The sequence below is a fragment of the Musa acuminata genome, chromosome BXJ1-9, assembly GCF_036884655.1.
Source record: "Musa acuminata AAA Group cultivar baxijiao chromosome BXJ1-9, Cavendish_Baxijiao_AAA, whole genome shotgun sequence".
Taxonomy (NCBI): domain Eukaryota; kingdom Viridiplantae; phylum Streptophyta; class Magnoliopsida; order Zingiberales; family Musaceae; genus Musa; species Musa acuminata.
The window spans coordinates 42,328,019-42,341,022 of record NC_088335.1 but is presented as its reverse complement, the minus strand read 5'-3'; the positions used below and the strand labels follow the sequence as shown (position 1 = coordinate 42,341,022).

The 13,004-nt window shown below is 35.0% G+C and overlaps 2 protein-coding genes across 4 annotated transcripts; both read right to left on the bottom strand.

Annotated features, from left to right (window-relative positions):
* Window positions 1-339: 339 nt before the first annotated feature.
* Window positions 340-1,048, bottom strand: LOC135593574 (uncharacterized). The gene has a single exon (XM_065083728.1). The coding sequence runs from the start codon at window positions 950-952 to the stop codon at window positions 437-439; it is 516 nt and encodes a 171-aa protein (XP_064939800.1). The 5' UTR covers window positions 953-1,048; the 3' UTR covers window positions 340-436.
* A 2,830-nt stretch (window positions 1,049-3,878) lies between these two features.
* LOC135584658 (uncharacterized) lies at window positions 3,879-7,773 on the bottom strand. Of its 3 annotated transcripts, none has more exons than XM_065083724.1 (8): window positions 7,590-7,753; window positions 6,520-6,779; window positions 5,205-5,276; window positions 5,023-5,090; window positions 4,780-4,930; window positions 4,616-4,696; window positions 4,439-4,528; window positions 3,879-4,342 (listed from the first exon to the last, which is right to left on the bottom strand). In XM_065083724.1, exons 2-8 carry the CDS (start codon window positions 6,775-6,777, stop codon window positions 4,241-4,243), a joined length of 822 nt encoding a protein of 273 aa, XP_064939796.1. In that variant the 5' UTR covers window positions 6,778-6,779; window positions 7,590-7,753; the 3' UTR covers window positions 3,879-4,240. The 3 variants fall into 3 exon arrangements, with proteins under 3 accessions (XP_064939796.1, XP_064939797.1, XP_064939798.1); XM_065083725.1 differs by having other exon boundaries at window positions 4,033-4,342; window positions 7,664-7,773; XM_065083726.1 differs by having other exon boundaries at window positions 4,033-4,350; window positions 7,590-7,737.
* Between the last annotated feature and the right edge of the window lie 5,231 nt (window positions 7,774-13,004).

Here is a 13,004-nt window from a genome sequence, read left to right as displayed (position 1 = left end):
CTAAGGTGTTTTGCTGGAATTGTCTTCATCTGTTGGAAAGCGTGAAGCGGTGCTTCTTGTCAGCTTTCTATTTATCTAAACTGCAGATTTCACTCCTGACGCAAAACGCCTTGTATTCTTTTTGCCTACCATATGATTTGACTGCAGGTTACATACTGATTAATTGCCTTGTAAACTGCTTCATGTCATTATTTGCGAAGGCAAACGAATCATGATTAATTATTTAATTTGTAAGGAAAACATTCTGAAACAGATTTCCACGTCATTCGAATTAAATCTACAAGTAAATGATTCGACATGCATTCATCTTTTTAACTTTCCAGCGATTACTCACCATCATAGCAACCAAACGCTGAATCTTTGATCTATGTGGTTGTCAAAAACACATGTAAAGGGGCCACGATATAAAGAACTTGACCCATATAAACGATCATCTTCATCTAGAGCAAATACCCTCCTCGGCGATGGTCTCCAGCGTTGGCCTTCTTGACCTGCACATACTCAACCTGTATTTAAACTCCCCAATCTCCACCGCCGCGGGCTCCGACGCTTCGGTCATGCTCTCCAAGTCCGGCTTCGGGACCGACCGCTCTGCCATCTCCGGCAAGACCCTCACGCCGTGGCCCAACTCCCGCCGGACCTCCTTCTGCGCCGCCATCAGCAGCACCGCCATGTCGGCCGCCGCGACCACCGCGTTCGCCCTCTTCATGGGGAACATGGCGTAGACGTGGCCCATCTCCAAGTCCTCGTCCGCCGCGAGCGGCGCGAACCGCCGGCCGACGTGCATGGACCGCGAGTCAACCAGGAAGTGCCCCGGCTCGTCAAGCATGATCTCGGCCGCGTTGGTCGGCGCCTCGATGCGCCGGACCCTGCCGTCGGGTAGGATCACCTTGGCGGATCTTGCGCGAATGCCCGACGCGCCAGCGAGGGTGCAGGAGACGTAATTGCCCATGGAAGATGCACAAGGAAGAGCAACGGGGTCGGATTCAGCTGCTGTCGACGCAGTCTTAGATCGAAAAATAAGCTACCTCTCGATGGAGAGAAAGAGGGACGAACGCCAGACTCGGCGTTTATAGTCTTACAGAGATAAAGATCGAGGAAGATTCCAGGTGAGTAGGCGACACAACGAGTTGCGTGGCCATCTGTATACGCGTCAAACAGTGCACACAGAGAGATAGAATGAGACAGGTACAGAGGTTCACATCGGAGTTCCGTCGTTGCGTGTGGGGCCCGCGGCTGCGGTTCTTGTTTGGTGGGCGGTGAGTTTTAAAGGATTTCGCCGGGAGTAAATTCAAGTCGCAAGAATCTTTCCAACCTCTCCTGTCTTATAATAATATTTTCTTTATATATATATATGGAAATATATTTTTTTGATGTTTTGATTGAATTTTGTGATTTCTTTCCAAACTGGTATGAAATGAGTATCGGTAGCTATCACAGTAGCTGAGTAGTCATAATCGACTACGTGATAGTATAAAGCCTCGATGACTTGATGGGCGCTCGTGCTGTATTTGGAGGACAAAAGTGGGTGGTAGAGAAACCACGAAGACCGTTGGCGGTGGGAAAACACGGCAGGGAAGAGCAACAGCACCGGAAGATGCAGCGGAGCGGAGTCAACCAGTGAAGCGCATCAGCTTATTTGTGAAAAGTCAGCGGGTGTACTTGTACCTGCGTTGACCAGGAATCACATTATTATTATTATTATTATTACTATTCCTTCTCTTTTTTTTTTTGTCTCGCAAGAAAATACGAGTTTTTATATAAAAACAATATTTTGTTTCCAACCAAAATTCTCGCTTTTAAGTCACGAGGCTATTTAGTCATTTTGTAAAAGGCCAACCTAAGTACAAATGTCTCGAACGACTATAGAATAGAAATTTGATTAGTTACGAAGGTGAAGGATAGATAAATCCTAACAAAAGCCTAATAATCATACCACTTAACAAAACGTGAATTTGAACGATAAAAAAACAATTCGATAATGACATATTGGGAAAAAATATTATAGCGAAACAATTTTTTATTTTTTATTTTATCAAAATTGGTTCTTTATTAAAATATTAATTTATTATCAAAAGTAAATATTAACTAAGTAGCATAAACAGTACAACAATAAATCGGTCACTAAGTGAGACACTGAACGTGAAAACCCAATGCGAAAAAAATCACGAGACCGTAATCTACTTCAAACTTCCACTATCACTAATAATGATAACATGTTTATAATAAGTCTTCTCCAGAATAACTAAAGGATTACAATAACATCAAGAATATAAATCTTACTCAACATTAACATATCATCATCACCAAAAGTAGATTTTATGAAAAAAAATTTAGATCTCACAAAATAAATATAACAGAAAAGTATCTTAGAGAGGATAAATTGTAGATCCGTACCATTAAAATTGTACAGCTTGTTACATGAATTCTTCATATAAAATTTGAGTCAAAACTAACAAGGTTTAGCCGCTCAATCATATAACAAAAGCCCCAGAATTTTAACTTTTATTTTTTTCCTTTTCTTTTTCTGTACACATCTTCATCGGTTTTCTATTTTTAAATAAATCAGATTTAAGCTCAATGTAACCCAATCGTATAACTAGGTGTTGGATTACATGATTTGCGTACAAGGTCGAAAGTTCCGAGCTAATCATCGCACGCTACAAGGATTTTACTTAGTACATCAAAATCAAAGTCAAAGTCAAAGCCAATGCACGGATTATAGGTGTGCTGGTCAACCTGACCAATGAATGATTTGGAAGATTCAAACTTCTCCCTCTTCATCACAATTGTAGAGAGAGTCGTGTTTCCATTAAATAGGGAGGATGCTGATCGCTGGAGTCAGTTCAAAGTCCAAACTTTGACCAATACCTGGATAGACTGTTTCATTCGATGCTAAGGGTGAATTATACTCTGACTCAAGTCTCAGGACATGAAACATTTCGGTAAAAGACTCGTTCCAGTCAGTGTTTCAGACAAAGGTGCATGAGTTTTTATTAATGCCTTGAAAAGATCAACTGTCACAAAATGACATTTTGACACTCCAAAATTGATGAAGAGTTGGATTCTCTCAACTATCATTTATGATGCATATCTTGCAAAATATTCATATTTTTTTTGCAAATAATTTCTGTGCCCATATATTTTGGTGCAACATTTTGCTAGGATTCACTGTTTCAGTAGTTCTCTCTATCCTGTACAAGAGTTTGCAATCTTAGCAAGCATATCAAAAACATATCTGCCATTTTATTGCCAGTTTCTACCAATTAATGTAGGTTGGATCAGTCAAAAATGAAAGTAACTGTTGACTTGATCATGTCTAATAAACTGAAAGGACAGGAAAAGCAGAAGTGAGATCTATGAATCATTCATAAATTACTATTTCAAATAATAGAATCATTCTACTTGGTTTTTTATATTCCAGAAGCATGTCAACACAGACTATTAAAAAATATATATTAAATGTTGCCAGTGTCAGATGTGAAATTGCTGTGGAAACAGCAGTGAGAAATGAGGGGAGTTGATGGATGCCTGCAGCAAGAAGATACTGGCGACAATGACCTGCACTCATGAAGGGCACCTTCTATTACCTTTCATCATATCTGGCTCACAAGTCAAAAGCTCTTTCTTATCCACACACCATTTTCTTTTTATTTTTAACCTGTGCCAAAGTTCTTACAACTCATGATCTTTCCTTTCATGTGAAGACACTTGAAAACCTACTAACCATAATGGTTGCCAGTTGCAGAAATGATTTGAAGCAAAGGTCAGAGTAAAATGTCAATTGCAGTTGAGATGATAGCTGGGAAAATTGTCCATAACATTTTAACAAGCAAACAATTTTCCAGCTTATTCACAGTTATTTTCTGATACCAAACTTGTTATAAAACTCTGTATCTTATGAACTTAATGCATGTACAAGAACATAATTCATGATATAACTGCACTTCATCTTCATGGACTTGAAGAGAGTGGCACCATCATGTTGGTAAGAAAGACTGCCTAAGATACTAATATACATTTACTGATGCCTTTGCTACTTGGATTGTATAGCTCATGGAACCTATTTGAAGGTTCAAGCATAAATTTTCCAGCTCCAGGACTTGAGAAAGTGGTTCCCACTTCTCCTGTTCTTTCGGTGTTTTTGTTCTTGAGTTTGGTAGTCAGCAAAATCAACATAATTTTGCATCACCAGACTCAACAATACCATCACTGAATTTATATGAGAAGAGGCACTCAGCTAATGGATGCGGATGAGATGTGACTGAGGCTGAATCAGTTGCAATGGGTGCGAATGCCCATTCTCTCTTTCTGATGCTGAAATAGAAGATTCATGCATTTCCTGCAATTCTAAAAAACATTAGTTCGCATCAAAGGAAACAATTTAGTTGTTTAACTTGTCTCAAAAAAGGTAGTGACGACGAAAACCAAGAATTACCTGCAGTTGCCGCCGTCGATAAAACGTGGTCACTGCTCTCAACATAACATAGAGAGGTAGGATGATACCAGCAATCCTCAACATCAACAGCTAATTTTTTTTTGATGAAGTGTAAGTCAATATCCTGAGAAATAAAAGAAAAGCTTTCATATATTATAAGCTTTGGTGAAGTCTTACTGTGAAAAGCGGGATCGAGTACTGCTCAGCTCCACTCATAATAAAAGGGAGAGAATGACGCAGAACCAACATAACCATGAACTGCAAACAAAAGATTTAATTTTAGACTTCGATATATGAAGTTACCGATTAGGATTCAATAATGGTAAAGCTAAGCAACTCACTGTAGCAGCCACCAAGCGACAATACATAATACTCTTTTCATGTGAAGCTGAATATTCATCATAGCTGGATCTCAGAAAAACATGGCCAGTTTGAGTCATTGTTACATATTGTTGATTGTAGATATCTCGCCTTGAGATTTCCCAGTTTCCCCTATAAGATGGGCCGTATAACCATCGTATAAGATGATTTGGAACTGGAAAAAAAAAAAGACCACTTGATATGAAAAGGAGCAGAATTAGTACCTGAAATTCATAGGACTAGTCCCATAGAGGAACAACTTAGGAGGGGCAGTATATCCCGGCTTAAATTGCTGGAACCATGTAAGAAGTAATGAGAGTTTTAGGCAATGCCCTGACGATGGAACATCTAGAATATGGAGACATATATAAGCAGGTAACATATAAAGAGAACTTATAAGAAGTACCTGAAGGCATATCTCACATGTGGTGTCACCCTTTTCATTACACCACTTCTGTATACACTTGCGATGAGCATACTGCAGGAGTTAAAAGATCTGATCAGAAGAAAATAATCTACTGAATACTAAATGCAGCAATATGGGCTCAACCAGAAAAAAGAACCACAGAAACGACACGAGTATGAGGGTGATGGAAGTAATGATCATTACTTCACAGTCATAGTTCACCGAAAAAACAAGTAATGGGGACAGAGTTGTCATTGGTGATTTCGTTTAACCCAGACCAATCAACTGAAGAGCAATATAATAATATATGGCTTTCTATATGAGGCAGTGGCAGCTGAAAATGAGAAAAACTGAAATTGTTTAGCTCCAAGCTATCCCAACGAACATACGTCATACATGCTGTGCAACGACAACACAACAACAACAAGTCATCCCTAGTATCTAAAAATTATATGAATCTTTGTCCCGCAGTTTAGTTTTGTACAAGACAATATATCTGTACTTGAATCAAGAATATTCAAATATCACTTAATTATAAAGAAGACAACAGGATAGTTAAATCCTTCCTTTGGAGGACAAATAAATATAATTTATTCTACAGAAGCCCGTTATCCCCTTTTAATGAGCTATATCATTCTTAAAGTCAACAGACAAAATGTAGGATCCTTGCATGCACCACATATTTACTATAGAACAAAATTTATATAATTCCAACACTTGGAAGAAAAAAGGTTGAATAAGATATGGGTAAATCTAGTCCATATCATCACATTAAAGAAGCCAGACCCAAAAGGGTAGATCTCAACATATCTTCTAAACAAATGCTTCCCATTATGGAAGGTAGAAACAAGAGGTTACGATAATATGGTTCCTACATGGCCAGTTTTCTCTCGGTTTCATGCGAGGAAGCCTACTTCAGTACTCACAGCTCGCCATCCATTATGCGAACAAGAATCAGAATTGGGTAACTAAACATCAGCCTGAAAGTTAATGGCTACAAGTTGCAACATCAATGACCAAATACCAAATGACCATGACACATTAACAAAGCTAGTTTCCGTAGTTTAAAACCAGCTTTATGTTGGATGTTTGATCAACTATATAAAACACGGCTAATACTTCTTGTTGCTTGTATCATATGATGAAGTGTTACGCTGATTATATGCATGGAATCTCTGACACAATAAATGTCTTCACGTCTAATAAAAACAGAAACAAAAGAACAAATTCTAGCCAAATGAACCAATTAGCTCGCAATATCCAACAAAGTATTCTCTTTTATAAGAACATAAGAAAAACAAAGGCACTCCTTTACCTTCAAGCTTCCGCAGCACGAACATGGGATCTCCATGTTGACATCCTCATCCTCATCCTGGCAGATGCGGCATTCAACCAGTTTACCAGTGAACATCCCATCCCCAACAATTTTCCTTTCCGGAGCAAAGTCAGCTATGTCCACCGTTGACAATGAAGCAACTGGTGTGTTTGACCCATGAGTTACACTTCCAATGGCAGCTTCCAGCGTTGACTCCGTGAGCAAACGGTCCACCAACAACACAAAATGGTCCCCCATAACTTCATTAAACACAGAAAGGAAGACCAAATTAAAAGAATATAAACCATATCCATGTAATTCTATGCTACCGGGGTAAAATCCATCAAATTAATCTACTGTTACATTTATTAGTGGCTTTTTGTTCAAAAGATATAAGTTAAAGCTCAAATAAATAGACAAGAAATCTCAAACGCGTATAGACAGAAAAAGACCAACTGCGATAAAGAAAAGAAAGAGACCACAAAAACCATCACTATACGTAGTGGAAGATGTCGAACGAATGACCCAAAACGTGGACAATACAATAGGCAATAAGAGCTCAACAAAACATCAAAAAGCTCTAGAGGAAAGGAGTTAACCAACAAGCCAATCTCAAGGAATCGTCTCTGTAACAACAGGGAGGTAACTGAAACAAACATCAAAGAGAACAAGTTCCCAAAAAGATGGGAGGAAAAGATCAAATTTTGATCCGATTTAAGAGCTCAAATACCAAAGACTTCAGATATTGTGAAGCCCTTAACAACCCTAAGTCATCAACCATCAAATACAAGAAAATCAAGAACACGGAACCTCAAAAGAGTAAGGAAAAGCTCATGTATTCAATAAAGGCAACTCCTTTGTTCCATTGGAAAACAAAGAGAAGGGATCCAAGGAGAACCAAAGGACCAGCTAAGCCCTTTCCTAAAAGTACAACAATAAGCCGCAGATGGAAAGCCAAAAGGAAGATGAAAGGAAGCCGCAATCACCACAGGAGCAACCCAAACAAACAAGAAAAAGGTAGCAGCAACAGAAAAGGCGGCACCTTTTCCATGGCTCCTCAAAGGTCTTACCTTTCTGCTTGCAAGAATACCCGGAAGCCAAAAGAGAACAAAGGGGAGGAAGAGAGGAGGAAGACTTGGGATACCTCTAGAGTAGGGAAAGAGAAGAGAGGAGAGAAGGGCGAGAGGAACAAAATGGATCGAGTCCGTCTTAATGAACTCTCTTCTCAGACACAAGAGAAGTCTTCTTATATACTCCACAGCTTCCAATTTCCTATCATTTTAAGACAAAGAAAGGGTTTTCAAGGTAGCTTCAAATTGGTGTACCCACTCATGGAGTAGATCATAAGAATCCATGAATATTATCAGCAGCAGTCATTAGCTATCCTTTTACTTCACTGCAAATAAATAATCATTGTACTAATTTGATGTCCATATTTTCTCTGTTCAGTCATTTTCCATGCTAAAAAGGTTCTGCAGCCAAAGGATGTGGTCACTGTGGATGACCCAAGTAAAGCCAATGAGATTGAGATTTGAATACTGGCTGAGAGGTTGGTCTGGTTGGCAACCTCCCCAATTCACTGATGGCTTATGGCCATCTCTGTAAGTTGATGTAATCCAAACCCCCAGTTTATGCAGTGGTTATGGGATCATGGTTTTGTGGTTGAGCAACCTGCCATATCTCCTCCATCCCATGACACAGGCAAATGTGGAGCTTGATGAGGATTCCATGTGGGGTCACCCACAAAGGTGGACTTGTTCCAATGCTTGGAGAAGTGGAGCCCCTTATTGAGTCAGGCAATGTTTATCCAGTTGGATTCTCCATGGGGAGCACTGCAAAGAACAACAACTTGGCAAGTCTAGTTTTGGAGTAGATTTGGAGTAATTGCAATTTGGAGTAGATTTGCCATTTCCTTGAACCTATTAGTTTTTCTAGTTAAAATTGACTTCTTTATCTTTACATAATATTATAATAATTTAATTTAATTTTACATTAAAAAAAAGAAAGATTAAGATGGATTGTTACATGTTATGAAAACATCAAGATAATTATAATATCTTTTCTTTATTCTATCAAATCAAATAGTAAAAAAAAATTGTTACATGTTATGAAAACAATTAATAATAATAAGGTATGAAAAAATTAATAATAATAATAATAATAATATAGTCTTCTTCCTATCTTGTTCTTCCCATTTGCAGCAAGAATCACATGGTGTATAAGATATGGAAGGATTGTTTTGGATAAACATGGGGGATGCATAAGATGTGGATTTTATTATTAAATATTATTATTATTATTTTTCATCTTATCCACAAATGATGTCAGCACTGATCCTCTTCCATAATCAACCAATAAGAACACATTTTGAGATATGACCAGAATGGTCAGTGATTTAGAGTATGGACAAGTTAAATATGACATGCAAATGTCTTGATTGTGTGGGTCCACCCAAAAGTTGACAATGTCATTGACAGATTATATTGTTTATTTTCTTCTGAATTTTTTCCCTCAATTTGATGATCTAAACAACAGCAGAAGACAATATTGGAATCTAGGAATCAGCCTAATTTGAAGGTCTAATTAGCAGAGTACCAAGCAATGGTATCTCTTTTAGATTCAGTGAATTCCAAAGTCCACATAGGGATTAAACAGTAATGAATGAAGTAACTTCTTCCTCTGAGGTCCATGCCATGTCAAATGTCATGTCAAAAAGCTTATTCTCCATCTTTTTGGATTAAAAACAAAGAGAGAGAGAGAGAGAGAGAGACTTTATTTGATGGACACTTACTATTCTGTTTAATTTTTTTAAATAATAAATGATTAAGATGAGATTTAATTTTAAAATCTTGTTTATCCATCATTTATATATTTGACATGTTTAAAAAATTTGATATATCTTATTTGATTAAGATTGTTGGATGAGACTTCCATCTTATCATAATCAGACTAATATTTTAATTATAAAAATTTATTAAATAAGATTTCAAATTCTTAATAGTTGTTGTTGAGTTTATTATATCACCATCAGACCAATATTATTAGTATAAAAATATATAAAATAAAAGTTTGATAAGTAGACATAATACATTATAACTATACTAATATTTTTTAGATATAAAAATTTATTAGATGAGATTACGAACCCTTAGCTCTTCGTGAGTAAGTCTAATACATCGTTACGATATTATTATTTTAAATATTAAAATTTTATCATATTAGACTTTAAAAGTCATGATAAATTATAATTTTGTTGAGTGATAGACGAGTTTGATATATCATCATCATCATATTTATAAGTAGACTCATTATATTAAATAAAATAATCAGTCTCACTAACCAATCTTATTATTTACATTCGTTTAGGTTTATATCCCTTTGGGAGAGAGAGAGAAGAAAAATTGATTTCTAAGTAGCTGAACAATATGTCAGAAACCTGAAGTTAAGTTCAAGATTGGAAGAGATTGTCATGTAATGAATGATCCAAAACTCCTTTCTTGACAAGCATGAAGAATCAGGTAGGTTGGTGCAATTAGGAGATTGTTTTCTTAGTTGATTGTAATAGGATTCATGATTGCTCTTCACACTCTCCACACACATCCACTACGGTCTGGTGTGTGTGTGTGTCAGCTAACTGCAAGTAGCTGATTTGGGGCAAGTAAACTTCTGGTAGCTGCTGGGCTATCATAAGATCACTACATCTATGACAAGCAGCCTTCAAAGTTTCCTGAGATCATCCTCATGATTGTGCAGCACCTAAAGTTGAAAGTGATCTCACTGCAAACAGCTGATGCTCCTCACAGTTTGATTGAATGAAATGGGAGGGCTGGTCCCTCACAAGATCATTAATCCTGTGACTAGTAGTCTTCAAGCTTTCCTGTTACAGCAACATGCTTTTCCATCACCTAAAGTTGGAAGGGAGCTCCTCCTCCCCATGGCTGTTTCTATCTTCACAAGGGCAGGTTGGAAGTTGGTGGCACCCATGCCATTGAATGATCATTCTCTCATGTCTCCTCTCACCTCTTATGATCTATTAAGATCAATGTATTTATTCATATCTATAAAGTGGTTGTTTGGATGATTTCAACCCTCATTCTCTTTTATCATAAAAGAGTAGGCGATTTTCTTATAAACTGTTTATATTTTAAGCATTTTTAGATCGATATCTCTCGTTTTACTTTTTTTATCAATCAAGTGTCCATAATTTAAAAATATCCAAAATATTCCTAAAATAATTTTATCAAATTTTTTCACTCATTTTTTATCAGTTTTAAACTATTACACTATTTTCATTTCGATCGTTTAGAGTATTTTTTAAATAATATTTATAGTATTTTACTGAGATATCGAAAACACTATAAAGACTATTGAAAAACATTATAGATTGTATCTTTTTTATTGTTGTAGAATGTTACAATATTATATTTTTAAACTTATAATAAGTTTAATTGAGGTTAAGAGTTCATTTGAATCATTTATAATGTTTTTGAGTAGGTTTTACAATACTTCAATTGTAGTGATCAAAAGACTCAAAAATTTTAATTTTTTTTATTTCTATTTTAGTAATGTTATTTTTAAATTATTGTAAATACTTATATGAATTATAAAAAAGTAAGTTTCGATATCAATTAGCTCATTTTATTTTATAATATTTTTGTTGTGTTAACGAAAATACCGTAACAGACCAAAAACACTATAATAAGCTAAAATACTAATAGGAGAGAAAATCTCTAAGGAACAGATTAAGTATTTTTAAAATAAAGAATTCTGCTTGAGAAAAAAAACACAGGAGATATTTTATACTTAAAATGTAGATATTTTATAAGAAAATCAACCTAAAAAAGTAATCTTATCAAAATCAAACAAACAAATTGAGTTTGGTCCAAAAGATTTGTGAATACATTGATCCAAAATTTAACTTGATTAAATTAAATACATCAAGTTTTCTTTTCAATAATCAACAAGTAGATGTGAATTGATTACCTAGCTTGTGTTCGTTGTGGATTCTTTCTTGTTTGATTGTGACCCAAACTAATGAAGAAATAGGTAGATCAACTAAAGTTATTAGTTTAACAATCATATTTATGATAGATATTACATGACACCAAATTTTGGTCGATTAAAAATATGGTAAAGGATATGAAATCCATGTGCACATGGTATATTTGTGTGCGTGTAATTGATGGAAGAATCACTCGTATGAATCCCTACGATTAATCTCCATCACAGTAAATATAATTAAAAATACTTTATTATAATAATTAATAATTATAATTATCATCAAAGCACTAGAATATTTTCTTGATTGATGTGCAGCAAAACAGATGGCATATATTCTCAAATTTCTAAGGTAATCTGTGAAAGTCAAAAATATTCTTTGATAATGATTATCCAACGAAACTTTGGGTCTCATAGTTATATAGTTTTGACTCTCTTAAAGATAAAATTATATTAGTATATGACTGGTCAAAATCATTATAAATCTCATTAAGCATAATCTCTCATGCAAATAAGTCTTCTTGTATGAAATAACAACTCTAAAATTTTTAAATATTAACAGTAATCACCTTTGGAATATAATCAACATTTATCATAACTTGATTTTTTATTTAATTTGTAATGAAAAAAAAATTACATTTCTTATGATCCATATTCAATCTTGATAAATTACAATCATAAAACTTAATAATTTGAAAACTATTAATTCCATCATAAGCTACTATAATTAGTTGACAATCAAAAACTTTACATTTTGCTTTTATTAGTTGTAATATGTTTAATATCAAAAGTATTTTGAACCATACAGTCTTTCAAGACTTTTTGAAATTTAGCTCTATCTCAAAACACATGTACCAAGATATTATTTGAGTTGCAAAATAAAAGATATAAAAAATATATAATAAAATAACTTTAATATCATTCAAATATCATATATGACCAACAAAAAGATGAACAATCATCGTCTTAAATGAAAAGAATTAGTATATTTAACAATACATAATCGTCTTAGCAATCATATTTAACGAGCACTCGTTCAATATTTTTATATATGTTTTCACTTAAAATAATTCACTAGCCAATAAATCATAAGATAACGATCATTTCATTTTTAACTTCTTTTATTCTTTCTTTGATAAATTTATTTTAAAAAATATCATCATTATTATCATTTTTGCTAGTCATAGGTACCCTACAAATTAATCACATAAGTGATGACACATGTGATATGATACAGTCTTTTTATTTATTATTATTATGATATTTTCTCACTTTATGTTGCTTGATATATAAATATATTGTGATGTCCATAGATCTATGCAATGAGAATCGGATCGTGATGAGATCTCGATAATGAGATTGATTCACCTTTAAACACATACCCTAAATAATCCTAGTCATTGGTTACTCAAGAGGGACATCGAGATAATCGGACAGACTAGTGTATTATATACCCGTCCATATAATGGAGACAGTTGGTCTCATAA

Excerpts from the sequence above, each read along its gene's own strand:
- LOC135593574 (XM_065083728.1), bottom strand. The coding sequence starts at position 952 with ATGGGCAATTACGTCTCCTGCACCCTCGCTGGCGCGTCGGGCATTCGC.
- LOC135584658 (XM_065083725.1), bottom strand. The coding sequence starts at position 6,777 with ATGGGGGACCATTTTGTGTTGTTGGTGGACCGTTTGCTCACGGAGTCA. Across the intron at positions 5,091-5,204 it reads CATGTGAGATATGCCTTCAG|CAATTTAAGCCGGGATATAC; the intron begins GTACTTCTTATA and ends ACATGGTTCCAG. Across the intron at positions 4,931-5,022 it reads ACTAGTCCTATGAATTTCAG|GGGAAACTGGGAAATCTCAA; the intron begins GTACTAATTCTG and ends CCCATCTTATAG.